Raw genomic sequence first — 17,838 nt, 5'->3', positions numbered from 1 at the left:
ATGTCTGCTCATAAGATCACATGATGTTCTAGGCTGAGCCAAGACACGGGACATGTACAAACACCCGTAGATTCGCACCCACACTCCCCATCCCCAGGGGACTGTCCCAGGGGAAGCGTGAGGACATCAGGAGGCAGGGTCTCAGGGAAACCTCTGCAGCCCAATGATGCCACCGCAGCTCTGCAAGGGGCAGAGCTGTATCCAGCTTGGAGTTTGTCTTACTGATCTCTTTGCTATGAAAGCTTTAGCTCAGATAGTGGGGGACCAAGGAGCTTAGCAGCTTGAGAGGCTGAACTCAATCTTATAGTCAAATGACTCCCCATGGACAGGCATCTGGGGGCAGGCAGCACTTATATCTCGGAAGAAGAAGGAGGCATGGCCTGACCAGCAGGGAACACTGGCTGCGAATGCAGATATGAAAGCATTTTTCAAGAAGGGCTTCTGAGACGGGCTCAGAGCCATGAGGATGGAGAAGACTCGAAGGCTAGTAAGACTGAGCCAGGAAAGCAAAATCCCTTTAACACATCCTACAAGGAAGAGTCCGCCCAGAGGTCCCTACGGATGAAACATCAAAATCCCACGTGATTCAATAATTCTACATCTCCATATACATACCCCAAGGAATTGAAAAACAAAAACATGTACATGAATGTTTAGAGCCTCATTGCACACAAGAGCAAAAACAACCAAACGTCCATCCATGAATGAATGTATAAACCAAATGTGGTCTATACATGCTACAAAGTATTATCTAGTCATGAAAAGGAATACTGATATATGCTACATGGTAGATGAAGCTTAAATATATGTCAAGTGAAAGAAGCCAGAATTGAAAGGCCACAAATCATTTGATTCCAATTATATGAAATGTACAGGACAGATAAATCCATAGGGACAGAAAGAAAATTAGTGGTTGCCAGGGGCAGGGACAATAGGGAAATGAGGAGTGACTACTTGCTCATGGGTGTGAGGCTTCCCTTTGAGGTGGTGAACGTGTTTTGCAATTAGGTTGTGGTTCAGTGTGATACAATTCTGTGAACATCATTGAACTGCCCACTCAGAGGTGGTTAAAATGGCAAATGTTGTTATATGTATTTTATAACACATACACAGAGGCAGCCCAGGGGCAAAGGTCCTGGGGCTGAGTCCATTGCTGTGATGGCAGTCCCTAAGGGGCCTGGGCACAGCTCTGGATAAAGAGCTCCTAGGATCAGGTTTGAGCCCTGACCACGTGCCAGCCCAGCAGCTCCCCGACATGTCATTAGGGCTTGGACCCAGTGATCATGTGCTCTAGGGTGCATGGTCAGCCAGCAGGGACAGGGAGGGGTGCCAGGTAGGGACAGGGAGGGGTGCCAGGCAGGGCCAGGAGGTTCCTGAGGGGTGAGGCAGAGCCAGCAGTATGGGCACTCATTTGTGCCCAGTACCCCGGCCCTTCATTTCTTCCTTGGAGATGAATTTCCTGACTCTTCAAGGGACACAACAACACATCTGCCATTCTGGGTAAGGGGCAAATTGCCTGAGAGTCATTGCTCAGAAAAAGCTTATGTGTAAGGGAAAAAAGCAGGATACAAAATTGTATAAATACAGCCTGATTACAACTACATAAAAGACACTTTCTGCAAAGAGAAAATGATCCTAAATGGAAAGAAATTCTAACGTTGGATGTCTTCCCATGGTAGAATTGCGGCTGATTAGTTTTGATCCTACTGTTCCATATTTTCCAATGTTTACAATGGCTGTGGGTCACTTTTGTAATGGCAAATGAGAGGTCTCGGCCTCTTCTCTCCTGTCCTCTGCTCCCTGGCCAAGAGATTTTCCACTATACCACGTTCCTGGGCTTCAAATCGATTCCTTCTTCAAATGACCTTAATTTAAGTAGAGAACCTCATCTCTTCTGTATAAAACCTTGTAAACAGAGTCTCAAGGCCACCCCCACTAACCACCCTAGGTTCTCTAGCCTTCCTTCTGATTCTGCAACCTTGACCCTTGGCGGTTGCTATTTATCCACTCCATCTCCTCCTAGCTCCAGGCATGAATGGCAGCAGGACCTCCCTGGATTCATGTCAGCAACTGACAGGCAGAAAGACCTTTTCGGGGAGGTAAAGGTCCCTGGCCAGAAGTGGATTTCCCCACTTCCTTATCCAGGTGCTCAAACGTCTCAGAATGTCCTTGTTTCTAGAGTGTTCACATCTCTTTCCCTAGCCTGTTTCATCTCCTTTCTAGGGGTCACTTGCAAAGCAGGGGCTTACAAAGCTGGTGTGGATTTCTGTTACAGGGTCATTCCAGTCCTTTGGCCTCTGCCCCGAATAGGTGCTCCGTAAGTGTCTGCTAATTTAGGGGCCAGAAATGAACTTGCTCACCTTCTAATTCCAACCCCAGCACTTCTGCTTTCTTATCACTTCCAAACACCGAGCTCCTATTCTATGTCACACAGGGTGGTCCCAAGGACAGAACTGGTCCCCTGCTTCAGGTTTGTCATTTGTTAGGGTAGATAGAGAAAAGAACCCAGAGAGGAATCGGTGGGCCCAGTAAGTGAGAAATTTTTGCCCAAAGAGATCCTAGCTAGCCCTGCAGTCAGGATGGTCTTCCCACCTGGAGGAGGAGAGACAGGCACGCAGCAGGAAGGTTTGTGGAGAGGAGACAAAGTGCATCCAGGGATGGAAGGGCTTGCTCAGAGATGCCAGGGGGCAAGTTCAGGGATAAGGAGCAGCCCAGCTGTGTTGAAGGGAATGCCAGGTAGGCTGCGGAGCTGTGGATGAGAGCTAGAGGAGGGGTGCATTTGAATGAGGCTTTGGGGCCAGGAGAAGCCTTACCCCAACGAATAGTCAGTCTACAACTTTGTGTTGCTCAACTCAGACCTCTTTGTCTGCATGACAGCAGAGGGGATCCATCTCACAATACTGAGGGGATGGCCCTCCGCATCTCTGGGGAAGCAGTCCCGGCTGGTCTTGTGCATGCAGGCCCCCAAGGCTGGCTCCTTGGGAAGAACAGCATGGGTAAGGACTATGTGGTTCTCTCCTGAGCGGTTTGCATGCTCAGTCCTCTCAGCCCCTTGACATGGCGCAATGCAGGGAGGACTGGAGCAGCTACCATGAAAGGTAAGAAAGAATCCTCGTATAGGGAACATGCTGTTCAAGCAATGTCCAAGGCTCTGGCGCTGGAGGTACCAGCTGAGGACTTTGAGGCGCCACGACTGTTTCTTCATCTGTGAAATGGGTATGTTGACACCCGACTCCTACTCCACAGACCAGCTGTTTGAGTCAGTAGTTGAGAAGGGTATGGAGCGGTACGAATGCTGGTCACTGGCACCAGTGTCTACAGAACAGTAGACTGTGGATTGGCAGAGCAGTGAGTGGACTTTTTAAAATATAAAATAATTAAGGGAAAAATTGGATTGCTTTTTCACTTTCCAAAGGAGTAACTGACACAGGCAGAAAAGACACATACGGAATTCCAGAGTCAGTTAAGGGTGGGCCAGAGGCAAGGGCTCCAGGTCTCTCTGCCCACCTGCTTGGGCAGGGCCTCGGGGTGACAGTACTGCAGAAGTAGAAGGAGGAGAGAGGCCTCAGAAATTGAGTGATGAAGCTTGGCTCATTCTGCTGCTGCTTCCTATCAGAGACTCTTCTGAGGATTCCCTTTATGGTTTGGTAGAAATAGTTCTGAGTAGTTCTCTCTTGACCAGGAAGTTGAATGTGTCACATATAACCCATTGGGAGCCCTAACTGGAAACCTGCTATGGGTGATAGTGGGATAAAACAAACATGTCTGGATCCTTGCTCCTCTATTGGCTGAGGCAGGACCCTGGGAAGGCCACGCTACCTTAGTTAGTACCTCTGTAAAATAGGGTCAGCAATCTGTCCTGCCCAACTCTCAGAAGTGGAGGCCTACGTGAGGTAATGAGAGACCCCAGCAGAACTGGATGGAAGGAAACCCAGTTCTGCTCCTCGCCCCACTCACCTCTTTGACCCTGTGCAAAAGGGGCTGGAGCCAGTCCCTGTTCACCTCACAGTGGCTGTCCAGGAATGTCAGAGTGGTACCCTGAGCAACATCAGCACCCCGTATCCGGGAGCGGACCAGACCTGCATCAGGGACAAATGATCGGGTGGGTGCCACTGTCCCTCATCACCTGAACACTCAGACACACACCCATGACCCCCAGCCTGCCCCACATCCCAGACCTACCTTGCCGTTCAGTGTTACGCAAGCACTTGACCTTGGGCAGCTTGATGAGCTGATTGCAGTCATCAGCTGCAAAGACAAAGGTTATGCCAGTGAGCACCCAGGGATGCGACCACCGGTGAGAGTGAACTTGATCGCCTGGGAAGGCAGCCCTGCTCACCATCCCCAACCTGAAATGCTGAGCCTGGTCCTGACACTAGGGTGCTCCTGGATGGGGCTGATGATCACTGCTGTCAATATAAAGGTGGTCAGTCTGGGCAGGTGGCTGCAGCTGGGCCTCTCTGGTGTAGGCCATACATAGGGGCAACTGCATATTTGCTTGAAAACATTCTAGGTGGGAAATCTTGGCATGGTCACCTAAGGACATTTCTTGGCTACAGACCACTGAAGGATAAGGTCAGAGTCCTGTACACTTCTCTGGGTCTCTTCAGAACTGTGGGGAGGCCAGGCATAGATGAGGATTTTGGACTTTGCTTTCAGATTATGGAGACCCTCTTGTGAAGGGATTGGCCAGTGTCCCTTCTGTTACAGGGAGCCGATAATGGCTACCGGGACAATGGCTCTTGGAAGGAAGGCCTCCAGCCACAGGACAATGTGCAAGGCTGGGCGAGAGACCATGTCTTAGGCTTCTACTCCCATGCCCTTGAGCTTCCTGCTGCCCCATACTTCCTCAGCTTGCCAGATCCCTGACTGAGCTCCATACCTCAGCCCCACCGTTCTGGTTTTGCTTTTGCTCTGTTCATTTACTGGTCTTGGTCTTTCTGCTTGACTCTGGACTCTAATGAGTGACAGAAGACACTTTCCCAGGCTTCTTTTGGGTTAGGTCCTGTTCTAAGCGCTGAGGCTGTGTTAACACACTGAATCCCTATATAAACTCTATATGATTCTAGCCAGCTCCTTCAATAGACAAGAAACTGACACACATGAGGTTAATGATTTGCTGAACTAGTAAGTTCCAGCTCAAGGATTTGAGCCCCGGCAGACTAACTCCTGAGCCCAGCTCTAACCACTCGACTATTCACCCCTAAGTGAATCCTTTCTCCTGCTTCAGTGCCAGTGCACCCCCAGCAGGGCTGATGTCTCTCCCACCTCAAGCTCTTCTTCACTAGGGAGGGGGAAGATGATCACCACATTCCGGAAGTGGGAGTCCAGACCTTAGTGCCCTGGGTCTGTGTGCAGCCCACTGTGACATGCGTCCCAGAAGTTCTGGGGCTGTTCACAGGTGTGGGTTTCCAGTGCGTGCAGCCCTGTGGTGGGAAGGGCTCCCTGTGCCCTGTGTCTAGCAGCTGTGGGGATGGGCTCTACTCTCCTGAGACTCGAAGCTGTCCCCAGTGGTCACCCAACTTCCCCTGCCACCAGGAAGAGATGGTTCTGCCTAGATGACAGTGACTACAGGGAACTGTACCCAGGCTAACGGGACAATGGCTCTTGGAGAAGGTGTCAGTATTAACAATTCCTGAATTCTAACAGGGCTAGTGCAGTTATTGGGCCTTTCAAATGTAACATGCAGCTGTCTGGAACACCCCAGCATGTTTTCTTGGGGAAAGTAGATCTAGGGTGTACATCTGAGTGGGACCTAGGTTCTTTGATAGGAGATTAAGGGGACATGAGGTAGGAAATGGTGATGACCAGTGTGTTGGAAGGTTCAAAGGCAGCTGCTTACTGTGCCATGGTCAGATGATGGGATGAACCATGGGGGGGTCCCAACCACCCATGGGTAGATCCCCATCAGACCTCTTAGGGAATGAAAAGGAGAAGGCCTGCCAGTCTCAGCTCAGACTGACAGATTAATGCAGCATTAGAATCAGGAACCTCCAATGACAGACATGGTTTCTGGGCTTTCAGTCCTAGCACTGAGCCTTTGAAGTTTTGGTGTCTTTTCCCACATCTAAGAATGTAGGTTAGAGGGCCTGTGCTTGCAGAATATACTTGCTCATGCACATGGTGCATGCACAAACGTGCACACACAAACACATGTGCCTCTGTGCACACACTTGCACATATGTGTCCATGCATGCTTACCCATGCACACTCACACACCAACCAAACTACTCAAGTATCTATACATTTAGCTACTTGAATCCTCAAAAACTGACATCAGGGAATCCAAGGAATTGTTTCTAAGTGTAAGATTTATCTCCTTTTTGAGCCCAGGAGTCGCTCATGCTTATTATCCACCCATGCTTTCTTCCATACCCAGAAAATCAGTGAACTCTCTTCTGCCTTTTACACAGGGGCTGGATCCAGACACTATGCCTACATTGCCAGTGACCTATATTACTTACGGTCATTGCTGAAGTCATCCACTAATATGATTTCCTGGATCAGATGCATAGGGGTGCGGTTTAATACGCTGTGAGAAGGAAAGAAGAAAAATCATTATGACTTCTAGTGGCAATATGTATACATGAACCGCAGTTTTAAAACAGACATGATTGCACTGGAAGAGTGAAAACTCAGAGCCACCAAAGGACTTGTCCAGTTACACTGCTCATCTGTGAGCCATCAGGGCTGGAATTCTGCCTTCCCTTTCTTAGTGAATGCTGCTGCTACACACCAAGCCCCCCAGATCAGTATCAAAGAGCCATCCTCAACAGGCAACTGTCTCCCCAAACCCATGTCCAAGGAGTGAGCGAGACTGGTGGTTCTATTTGGAAATGTCACTCAAATCACTTTCACCTCTTCCACCTCTGTCCCTATTACCCTTTCTATCTGGTTTATTGCTGCAGGCTTGACATGGTCCAGCCTCCCCCAGTCCCAGACTGTTTTCCTTGTAGCCACACAGCAAGCTTTCAGATGCAGATCTAATCTGCATGATTTTAGTGACTTGCCTTACTAATGCAAACAAACAGACAAAAAGCCCATGGTGGCTCCTTGCCATCTGCACCCCAAATTCTCTGCATGCTCCTCGGGGCCTCCCACCAGGTCCCATGCCCATGCTGCTATCTGAACATGTCCTGCTCATTCACAGAGGGACATTTCTCCAATTGCTTGAAATGGCCCAATGCTGCCCACAGGACCAGTTCAAATGTCACTTCCTCTCTAACAGCTTTCCAATCTACTTAGAGAAATTAATTGCTTCCTTCTCTGGGATCCCTCAGCTGTTTCTATCCAAAGCTTCCTATGGCTTTTATCACTTCCTGACCCTGGTGGTTGGTTTTGTACTTCACCTGCCTACTGTCCCCTCTGGATTGTCATATCCCAGGGCAGGACTCTTGTGGAGGATCCTGTCCTCTCTATTGCCAGAGTGCAGCATAGGTTTTGGCCCAGAGCCATGTGCTTAAGGGCCATTCAATGCATACCTACTATGGTGCTTAGCACTGGGTATGGAAAGATGAGCACAGGAGAAATGAGTTTCACCCTCCAGTTGCTCTCTACAAGCTGTGCAATCTTGGGCAAATTACTTTACTACTCTGTGCAGCAAAATATCCCATCTAGAAAACGAGAATAATAATAATAGTACCTACCTCATAGGATTGTTAAAAGACTTAGAGGAAAAAAAATGTATATAAGTCATTTAACCTAGCATTCGGCACTAAGAGATGATAAACGATAGCAATTATTACTACTTTGTGCAACATTAATGATTTTTTAATTGAATTGACTTCTGTTACCCATCCCGTGCAGTGGATCTCTATTCAAGGGGCACGAGCTGGGCTTAATATTAACTCTGGATCTCAAGCCTGCCGGGGATGGTTTCCTCCTGCACCTCTCCTGAACACCCCCAAATCTCATGGTGTCTCAGAAGCATTCCTGGGCCACAGAAGCCACTCAGCTCAGATCCCATGTATGTTGGAGAGGGGGTCCAGAATGGGCGCTGGAGGAGCTGTCAAGAGCACGGCTCCTCGCCTGCCTACTCTGAGCCTGTCTCTGGTGCAGCCCCCCTTTCTATGCAGGATGCAGAGGCTCCTGAGAAGGGAAATTTGCCTGGAGCTACCTTTATTTATGAAGGCTTAATTCTCACCATGGCAACTAGCGTAAGGTGCAGAGAGGAACCCCAACACAAAGCCCAGAGCCCACTGTCACCGTTTGTGGGAAGGTGGGGGACGAGGAGGGGAAGGAGGCCTCAGCCTGCACCAGAGGTGGTGGGAGGAGATCGCTTACCATGATTGTCCCAAAGAAAACAACAAACCCAACCGCCAGCCCCCTAATCAGGGCGAAAGGGAGGGGAAGGGGAGGCAGACAGAAGGAAAAAATTCCGCTTGAAGAATAACCTCTAATGAGGTTTGATTACGGCTGTAGCTTCTGCATTCGATTCCCCCAAATCCCTGCCGGCTCTTTGAAATTCAAGAGTTCTCTTCTGTGAACATCAAAAGGTAAATCGTGTGCAGCTCTGCGCTGGTTGAACTGAGAGATGATTAGCGAATAAAAAATGTCCAGGGTTTAAAACAGAAAAGGAAAAGAAAAAAAAAAAAAAAAGAATCGTCAGCAGTAAGTGCTAATTAGACCCTTTCCTGGTAACACCTGGCTTGTCTTTGCTCCTCTAATCAGAGCAATTGAAGTGATGGTGGGGTCTCCCTAAAAGTGGCTAAAGGCTGAGAGGGCCTTAGATGAGCATGTGCTTTGGGCATCTGGAGTGGATGGAGAAGAAGGTCAAGTCCAGCCCAGGGGATGTGGCCTGGCCCAGGTGGTCCTCAGTGCCCTCCCTTCTGCATACCCGCTCTCATCCCCACAGCCCCAGCCCTGGGGGTTGCCAGGTTCTCTCCGGTTCTGCCAGAGTCCCTGGTTCTCCCCAGCTTAGGGTGGCTGCTCTTGGCTTCACCCCTGTTCCTGCCCCATGTCCTTCCTCACATGGCCTCATCACAGCAGTGAGTGCTCACCTGCCTGGCACACGCGGGCGTCTGCACTTTCTCCCTGGGATTATTCTGGAACAGTCTCCTATGTACAGCTCACCTCTCTGCCAAAGGACAGCATCTATGTCTTCTGCTCCTTTCTTTGCTGCTACCAGCTGTGCCCTCACTGTGAGGCCCACACGGAGCCCCCGAGAGGCAGCAGGGCAGAGTGGGCAGCGTGGGCTGGCAGGCCAGGTGGGCCCCTCCCTCCAGCTGTGCAGTCCTGAGCCAGGCAGGCGCCTGTCAGCTCCCAGCCTCCCTTTCTTTCTGTAATTACCTTTTCCTTGTAAAAGCAGGTGATATTAATACTTGACCTACTTCACAGGCTTTTGTGGGTATGAAATGAGGAAATGTATTTGAAATTGCTTCATGAACTCCATCCACGGTGCTATATGCAGGCAGGTTTTATCAAACGCTCCATAAATACCAGTTGAATGAAGACCGGAGGCTGGCTGACAGTTGAGTCTCGTTGTTCTGGAGTGAGACAGATTGGGGTTCAAGTGCTCTGTCTGTGTAGTTCCACTTGCCTGCGGGAGAGCCATAGGCAGGACCGAGCCTTCAGGCCCGCTGCTCCCCGGGCTGCATGACAGGAGCCTAGCACCGAGCCTGGCACACAGCAGCTGCTCTCAGAACGTGGGCGTTGAGAGTAGGAATACCGAAGCCACTGACAGCAATAGGCATGAGGCACAGCTGTGACTCTCAAAGTCTGATCCCTGAGCCAGCAGCATCACCACCGCCTGGGGATTTGTCAGAAATGCAAATTCTTGGGCCTCACTCCAGACTGAGTCAGAATCTTTGGGGCTACAGCCCAAGAAACCATGTTCTAAGAAGCCCTCCGGGAGCTTCTGACACCTGCTCATGCTGAAAAGCCACTGCATTAGAATCTGCTGTCTGTTGGTACTGGAGACCCCCGTAGTCACACTTGTCACCACCTGTATTGCTCCCAGTCCTTTATCTACCCACACTTAGTCAGTCTCCCCCACAATCATGCCGGGGAGTTCTTAGTAGTAGTACCTGTTTTGCAAAAAAGGAAACTGAGGCCGAGTCGTTAAGCAGCTTGCCCAGGGTCACGCAGTTGTTGTGGCTGAGCTAGGCAAACCTGGCCCTAGAGTCCAAATTCCTCACCATTTCTACCTGAGAACACGCTCCCCTAGGTCTAGGGCATTACAAAAAAGCAAAAGCAACAGCGAGAAGATTTAGGATGTAAAGCGAGAGACCACGCATGCTCCTGAGCCCCCATGGGGGGTGCAGAGCCGAATGGTCCCTCAAGGAGAAGGGACGAGCCCTGGGTCTCACAGAGACATGAGCACTGGCTGGAACACCAGTGTTATGGCTTGGATCTTAAACATCCCCAAAGCCTGGTGTGTGGCATGCTTGGTCCCCAGCTGATGGTGCCATTGGAAACTTGAGGAGGTGGGACCTAACGGAAAGAAGTTAGGGGCCATAGGGGCCATGCCCTTGAAGGGATATTGAGACCCCAGCCCCTTCCTCTGTCTCTTTGCTTCCTGGCAGTCATGGAACAAATAGTCTTCCTCCACCACATGCTACTGCTGCAGGTCAAAGGCCAAAGCCATAGGCCATAGCCACTGGACCAAGTGGCCATGGTCTGAAACCTCTGAAACCACGAGCCAAAATAAGCTGATTTTTCTTGGGTATTTTGTACAGGGACAGAAAGCTGACTAACACAAGTGGCCAAGGTAAAGCATTCTTTAGGGCCTGATTTTCCCTCTCCTGAAATGGGCAAGTCTCTCATTCCTCAAGGCTGTGATGCTCTCCACCCCCACCCCCAGCATCCTGGCTCAGAATCCCCCATGTGCGCCTTTGCACCTCCCAGATCTCCAGCTAAGGAAAAGTGCTCAGGGGACCAGAGGGCCTGGGCGGGGATGGGTAGAGAGAAGCAAGCCAAGTGCTGAGCAGAAGGCACAGTGGGGAGGGAGGAGGGGGCCATCGTACTCTCCCTGGGTTCCTGGAGCATCTTTCCCTTGTGAGAGCCTGGCAGCAAAACCATCCAGAATTCTGGAAAGTTAAAGATGAAGTTTTCTTAGAGACCCTCCTTTCATCAGTGACAAAAGAAAGATAGGAAGTATTGTTTATGGCCTCTCTCTCAGCGTCTAGTGATTTATTTTTGTAACCAGGGGTAGAAGGGAATCTGAAAGCGTGGAAGTTTCTAGAAATATTCTTCCTTGTCCCCACCCTAAAATTCTTTTCCACCCAGCCTACAGATGATGTAAGCACGTGTCTGTTGGCACATGGTTCTCAGGTCCCTGTTGTGCTCTGTGTGCATCACACATGGGTGGGGCTTGAGGCCTGTCATATTGAAAGTTGCAAGGAGTCAGAAAATGGCCCATGGCTCTCAGCCAAGTGGTTTGGTGCTTCGAGGGTGCTTTCTGAAAGATATGGTGCCAGTGGACCCCGAGCCCCTTCCTAGATGGTGAGGCACAGGGGACAGTGAGATAGGGCATGGGGCAGCCGTCCATCAGACCAGCCCACAGGAGAGCTGAGACTGCCCTGCTGGGGACCTCAGAAAGCTCAGGGCTGGGCCTCCTCACCCTGTGCACATTCCCTGCTCAGGCACAGCATGAGTCTCCAAACCAAATGGGAGATGAGATGGTTCCTGAAGACCACAAGGCTCAGGAAGCAGTCACCTGTTAAATCATTGAGTGTTTCTTACTGTTACAAAGAGATGGAGAAGCAGCAGGAAGAGGAGAGATGTGTTAGAGCTAAAGAGGAAGGGTCTGAGGGCAGCAGCTAAAATACTCCTGAGAATATAAACACAGTATTTTGAGGCTTTGGGAGCCCCCTGGTCCTGATTATCTTATAATGTCCCCCAAGTATCTGAGATGATCCCAGGAGAAAAACTTACTGTCAGGAATGTTAAAGAACTTGAAATACACAAAATATTTTCCTCACTGCCTTTACATACGTGGTTCATAACCTGCCAAAGTCACAGAGCTAGGAGGTGGTAGGGTAGGGACTTGACTCAAGACTTTTGAGTCCAAGTGCCCTTTAAGTACCCCACAGCTTCTTTTGAGAGCTCACTAGCCGAGCAGCTGGAGGGCTGGCAAAGAGTGATGGAGCGCTTACTCTGCACCAGGCACAGTTCTCAGTCTCTACCAGAATTAACTCATGCAACCCTGTGCACTAGGCAGCCTGAGTATTCTCATTTCCTTGGCTAGCAACCTGAATCACAGGGAGATTAACTAAGAGATGAATAAGATATAGTCCTTGTCCTAACAGAGATCAAGAAAATGACAGGAGAGAAAAGTGCAGTAGGTGCTATAATTGTCATGTGCAGAAAGGGGCCCCGAGAAAGCCTCTGCTGGCCATTGGCCATGTATGTGTGAGCACATGCTGTCTCTCTCTCTCTCTCTCTCTCTCTCTCTCATGCACACACACACACACACACACACACACACACACACACACACACACACACCTGAAAAGCAGGAGTCTCTCTGGGAGGCTGTGTCCTCATGGAAACCTCTAGCAGACATGCCCAGACATGACCTGTGGAGCAGCCACCAAGGCAGTGGGGAGGCTGAAGCTGTCATGAATTTGCTCCATAAGTGTGCCCAGGTGCCCAGCAGATGACGATGGTGGTAGGGCTGAAGCCCAGTGCTTCAGAATCAGCCCCCTCTGCTCCGCTGGGTACCTGCTTGGCCTGGAAAGCCTACAGATTCCCTTCTCCCCTCGCCCCTCACCAGAGGAGACCCGCTCATGCCAGGCTGCCCCTCATCCCTGTTTCTCCCACACCTGCAGTATTCAAGTCAGTGAGGCAATTTATTAATCTACATTGAGACTCGTGGTGACATCCAATAGTGACCTCAAACACTTTCTTGCTGGGAAATCAAATTCGACTCAGGTGACCTATGGTGAGAATGTGGAAAACCAGGACAGAGCCAGTGGCTGCTGGATGCAGACAGCTATCAAGTGCCAAGGACATGTGGGCAACAGACACAGTGGCCTCTTGCATGCCTGGGCAGGCCCTCCCTATTTCCGAGGGACGCACTGATCCTGTACAGTGGACATTCATCACTCAATGGCCAGCGGAGCTGAAGGCTGGGTGCCTCCCTCCAGGGCGAGTTATGCTGAGCTCCTTTCCCCTCACCTGGGACTCGCCACTGCACAGGGTCCCTCCGGTGTGCAGGGAGAGACGGGGAGCATGGCTGGTTTGAGAGAGGTGACGAGAGGCTTTGCTGTGCTTGGAGCTCTCTGCGGCCCACACTTAATCTTATTTCTTCTCTGTGGCATCAGGGAACCATCTGATACACTGCCTAGCGGGTGGGGACGGGCTCCACCAGGGCGTGTGTTACAGACCTTGCCTTAGGATATCCAGAGCTCAGCTTCCTCGGCTGTGAAGTGCGCTTAGCAATGGCCTCCCCACCTCCCCAGCTGCAGCCATGAGCCCAGGTCTGCCTGAGGGTGAGCATAACCTCTCTGAGCTCTGGGGCTCAGTTGCCCTCCCTGCCAACTCCAGTGCAGACGCTGTTGGGGGCCTGTGTAAGGAAGGGTAGGGCAGCTGCCGTGCAGGGAGGGGTATGGAGTGGTCTGAAATCCCCAGGGTCCTCTGATAACCTGTGGAGGGATCTTGGGCAGGCTTTCTGGGTCCTAGCTCTGTTCTGGGAGTTCTGCTGGGGCTATCACTGGGGTTTGACCACATGAAAAACCATACACAGGCCACAGGCCAGCCACAGCAGATGGATCAATGAGTCAGAAAGGCCAGAGGGCAACCGAGTTGGAACCAAAGGCAGAGGGCCAGGAAGTGATGGCCTGTGGCCATTCTGATCCACACCCCATTGCCCTGCGGGTGGGAGGGAGGCTGTGGAGAGAGGGGGACAGGGAGGGGCAGTTTTTGGAAGACCTGGGTTCTGATCCCAGCTGGATGTTGGGAATGAAATTTGTTCTTAGCGTCTCTGGGTCTCGGTTTCTCCATCAGTTGTGGACAAACAGAACTCCTTCCTGAGGCAGTTTGGCGCAGGTGAAGGGTAAGGGCTCTGGGACCAGTTCCTCTGCTCGCTCTCTATGAGCTTCGTTGACTTTCCCAACCTTGGGCGTCTGACTTTCTCTCCGTAAATGGGGCGATGGCCTCTCCCAGGGTACACAAGTGACCCAGTGTGCAGTCAGAAGGGCCCAGTCCTCTTTCCAGGTGACCCCGTGAGCAGACACAGCGTTGCCAAGCAGGGGCCAGGGTGGACCACCAGTGAGGAAGGGGCGGGAGGCTGCCTTACCTGCGGATGGTCCTGAGCAGGGTGGAGCGGGCCTCGTTGTGGAAGGTGATGATGATGCTGGTGGGCGGGAGGTCTGTGCAGTACACCAGCAGCGTGCACCTGGGAAGGAAAGTGCAAGGCACTTAAGACCATTGGGGGCAGAGCAGACCTAAAGGGCTGGGACTGCAGGCATCAAGGAGGCCACCGGTAGGAATAGAGGCCTGGCCTCTGGTGGGGCCACCCCAGTGACTTAGCACCGTGTCAGCCCCAGGGCCTCACCTGGTCCTGAGGGGAGGCAGAGAGCTCCTGAAATGACTGAGATGGATTTCAGCCACCTTGTGGGGAACTTGGACTTGGAGCCAAAGGAAGTTCGGATACGGCAAACAAATGGTGCACACCTGAGTGAGTGCACCAAGGTCCTAGCAGCTGCACACTTTCAACTCTGAGTCTTGGGCTCTGTCCCCGCATCTGTGCCCTTCTAACCCTTCTGTTCATGCCACAGGTCAACAGGCAGATCTCAGCGGCAGAGGCCTCATGGTGGCATGTTCTGGGCCTGCAGCCTCTGCCTACCCCACTGTGCAGAGCTCCTGCCACACACACCTAGATCTGGCGTGTTTAAAGAGGCAGAGCCCTGAAGCCCCAGAGTCAGCCATCAACCCCCATCTTGAGCAAGCGTTCGCTTCTGCGTGCCCAGGATGACTTTGTATGACAATTACATCCAGGTAATTTCAATTTAATACCTTGCTGCAAGTGAAAATTGTAGCCTACAGCTCAAAAATGACTAAGATAATGGAAATAAACCCGCCAAGTGAGGCTGGTGCCACGAGGGGCCATCCCTGGGTAAACGCTGCCTCCGGTTTCGCTATTTCAGGGTCACCCAGTTATGCGCAGGGGTCGGGGCAGTGAACGAGGATGCAAACAACAGATGTTTGGGGAGTCAGACATTTGCTCGCATTTCCCCATTTCTTCCTGGTCTTTTAATTTGGGATCCAGAGACCAAGGGATGGGCTTCAAGGGGGTGGAGCCCTCTGAAATTGTTTGCAAACTTTTGGGGCAAATTGTGCATTTTTCCCCCTTGGGAAGGTGGTTCATGGTTTTCAATAGATTCTTAAAGAAGTCTGTGGCCTAAAACATTCAGGGGTTCTTGGCCCTAGGTCAACAGTCCTGCCTCCCTGTGGCCACCCTGATGACTGAGGAGTTTGATTGAGGGGAGCAAACACTGAAGGCTCATGGGGGTTCAGGCTGTCCTGCTCAGGAAGTGTCTGCAAGCTGCCAGGAGTCAGGGAAGGAGGTCCCACGGGAAGAGATGGTGGAAAGGGTAAGTCATGGCGTGCAGCCCTCCCTGTCTGGCCCACCTCCCAAGACACCATCTCACATCCTGCCAGACCCACCTTCTGAGTGTACCCTGCCTTGCACCCCCACGGCTCCAGCTCAGGCAGTCCACCCCACGGTAGGACCACAGCAGCAGGACCACGGCAGCAGCCACCTATCCAATCTTTCTGCAGGCCTGTGTTGCCCACCAAGGTCTCCTCTGGCTTGAAGCCCCTCAGTGGTTCTTGATGCGTACACTCCGGCTTCCTATCATAGCTTTGAGACTTTTCACAACTGGAGTCTCCTATGCAGCCATGGCTCATGCTACATGAATCATTATTCTCAAATTTTCCTCCACCTGAAGGAGCTCCTATTCATCTTTCAATACTCAGAGCAGATAGCCACTCTGCTGAGAAGGCATTCCATACTCCTCTGGATTGGCAATGACCTGTCCTTTGTGCTCCCATAATTCTGTACATATCTGTTCTAGCATTTCTCATGGTGAAACTGTCTCCTCATCTTGACTGTGAAGTCTTCTAGGGAAGGACTCATGACTTTGTTTATATCTGTGTTCCTAGAACAAGCTTTAAGTATACCACGTGCATATTGAGGGAGAGACAAAGTCAGGAAATGCATTCCTGGGGCAGTAGCCATCTTAGTCTTTGTGGTTTTATAAGATGTGGAAGCCAGCCACCCAGATGGCTTCCAGGGATTCCCACCTACTAGTCTTTGTGTCCTTGCACAGCCCCCTGCCACACTGAATCAGGCATCTCTTATAAGAAATAGGAGTTGGTGGATGGGACAATGAGTGAAGACTAAGATCAAATCATAGAAGCCCTGCAGTTTCTGCCTTGGCCGTGTGGAGGGAAGCTAGCTGCCATGTTGTGAGGATGCCCAAGCAGCCCTTCAGAGACACCCACAAGGAGAGAAATTGAGGTCACCTGCCCACACTGGCACCAACCTGTCAGCCATCTGAATAAGCCACCTTCAAAGTGGACCCATGTCCCCACCAAGCCTTTTGATGACACCAGCGGTAACACACTTCTGACTGTAGCCTAAAGAGTCAGCACAGGCGACCCAGCCAAGCTGCTCCAAATTCCTAAAGCACAGACAGGGCGAAGATGGCCCAGGACTTTCATTTTATACTAGTAAGTTTAATGGGGGAGAGGGAGAAACCACTCTGAAAAGCAGTATGGAGTTTCCTTAGAAAACCTGGAATGAAACCACCATTTGACTCAGTCATCCCACTCCACGATTTATACAGAAAGGATTTAAAATCACCATATTACAGTGATGGAGCCATATCAATGTTTATAGCAGCTCAATTCACAATAGCCAGGCTATGATACCAACCTAGGTGCCCTTCAACAGATGAATGGATAAAGAAAATGTGGTATATATACACAATGGGATATTACTCAGCTGTAAAGAAGGATGACATTATGGCATTTGCAGGGAAATGGATGGAACTGGAGAATATCACATTAAGTGAAACAAGCCAGTCCCCAAAACCAAAGGTCAAATGTTCTCTCTGATATGTGGATGCTAACACCCAACAAAGGAGGGTAGAAAGAGGAAGAATAGACATTCACTGGATTAGACAAAGAGAAATGAAGGGAAGGGAGAAGGGATAGAAATATGAAAGACAGTAGAATGAATCGGACATAAATTTTCCTATCCTTATATATGAATATATGACCAGTGTGACTCTACATCATGTACAACCACAAGAATGGGCTCCTGACTAGAATAAGTTATACTCCATGTGTGTATAATATGTCAAATATACTCTACTATCTCATATATATATATATATATATATATATATATATATATATATAAAACAAACAAAAAATAAACTATTATACAAAGGGAAGGAAAGTGCTATGAGTCAGTCCCAGGGAGAAGAGGCCTTGGACTTGCCTATGTTTGGACACAGCCCAGTCTCAGCTAGACACAGTGGGGAGCCAGGAGAGCAGATGGGATTGGCCTTTGGTCAGAGGTAGGAAGTTGCACAAAGGGGCTTGGAGAGGCCCATGCAGTGGGGAACAACAGTGGGCATGCTCAGCACCGTGAGGATCAAGCGGGAAGTCAGGGGAGCCATCTCTGAAAGGGAGAGTCGTAAGTCAGGCTCCCAGAGCCTCCTGATCTCACTCAGAGACGGGCAGGGAAAAGAGATCCAGAGCAGAGAGACTCTGCAGGCAGACAGTGCCAGGACCCAGATGTACCCAGTGGCCATGCCCCAAGCTCCTCCTGGCTGCTATGGTCCCAGGAAAGAAGCTATGAAAAATCTCCTGCAGGCAGACTGT

The 17,838-nt window shown here is 50.6% G+C and overlaps 1 protein-coding gene across 7 annotated transcripts in view; it reads right to left on the bottom strand.

Annotated features, from left to right (window-relative positions):
* Galnt14 (polypeptide N-acetylgalactosaminyltransferase 14) overlaps window positions 1-17,838 on the bottom strand; it is a 200,548-nt gene that overhangs the window by 35,459 nt on the left and 147,251 nt on the right. For 6 of the 7 annotated variants that reach the window (XM_078029434.1, XM_078029436.1, XM_078029435.1 and 3 more), the window contains 5 exons: window positions 14,240-14,338; window positions 9,330-9,485; window positions 6,465-6,532; window positions 4,183-4,248; window positions 3,958-4,079 (listed from right to left, as the gene is read on the bottom strand). In XM_078029434.1, coding sequence (XP_077885560.1) covers window positions 3,958-4,079; window positions 4,183-4,248; window positions 6,465-6,532; window positions 9,330-9,485; window positions 14,240-14,338 — 511 coding nt within the window. The remainder of the gene's footprint in view (window positions 1-3,957; window positions 4,080-4,182; window positions 4,249-6,464; window positions 6,533-9,329; window positions 9,486-14,239; window positions 14,339-17,838) is intronic. The other variant, XM_005322479.4, reaches the window with a different exon arrangement.

This window comes from Ictidomys tridecemlineatus, chromosome 12 (assembly GCF_052094955.1).
Source record: "Ictidomys tridecemlineatus isolate mIctTri1 chromosome 12, mIctTri1.hap1, whole genome shotgun sequence".
NCBI lineage: Eukaryota > Metazoa > Chordata > Mammalia > Rodentia > Sciuridae > Ictidomys > Ictidomys tridecemlineatus.
The sequence above is the reverse complement of the archived record's forward strand: the minus strand, read 5'-3'. Positions and strand labels throughout refer to the sequence as shown.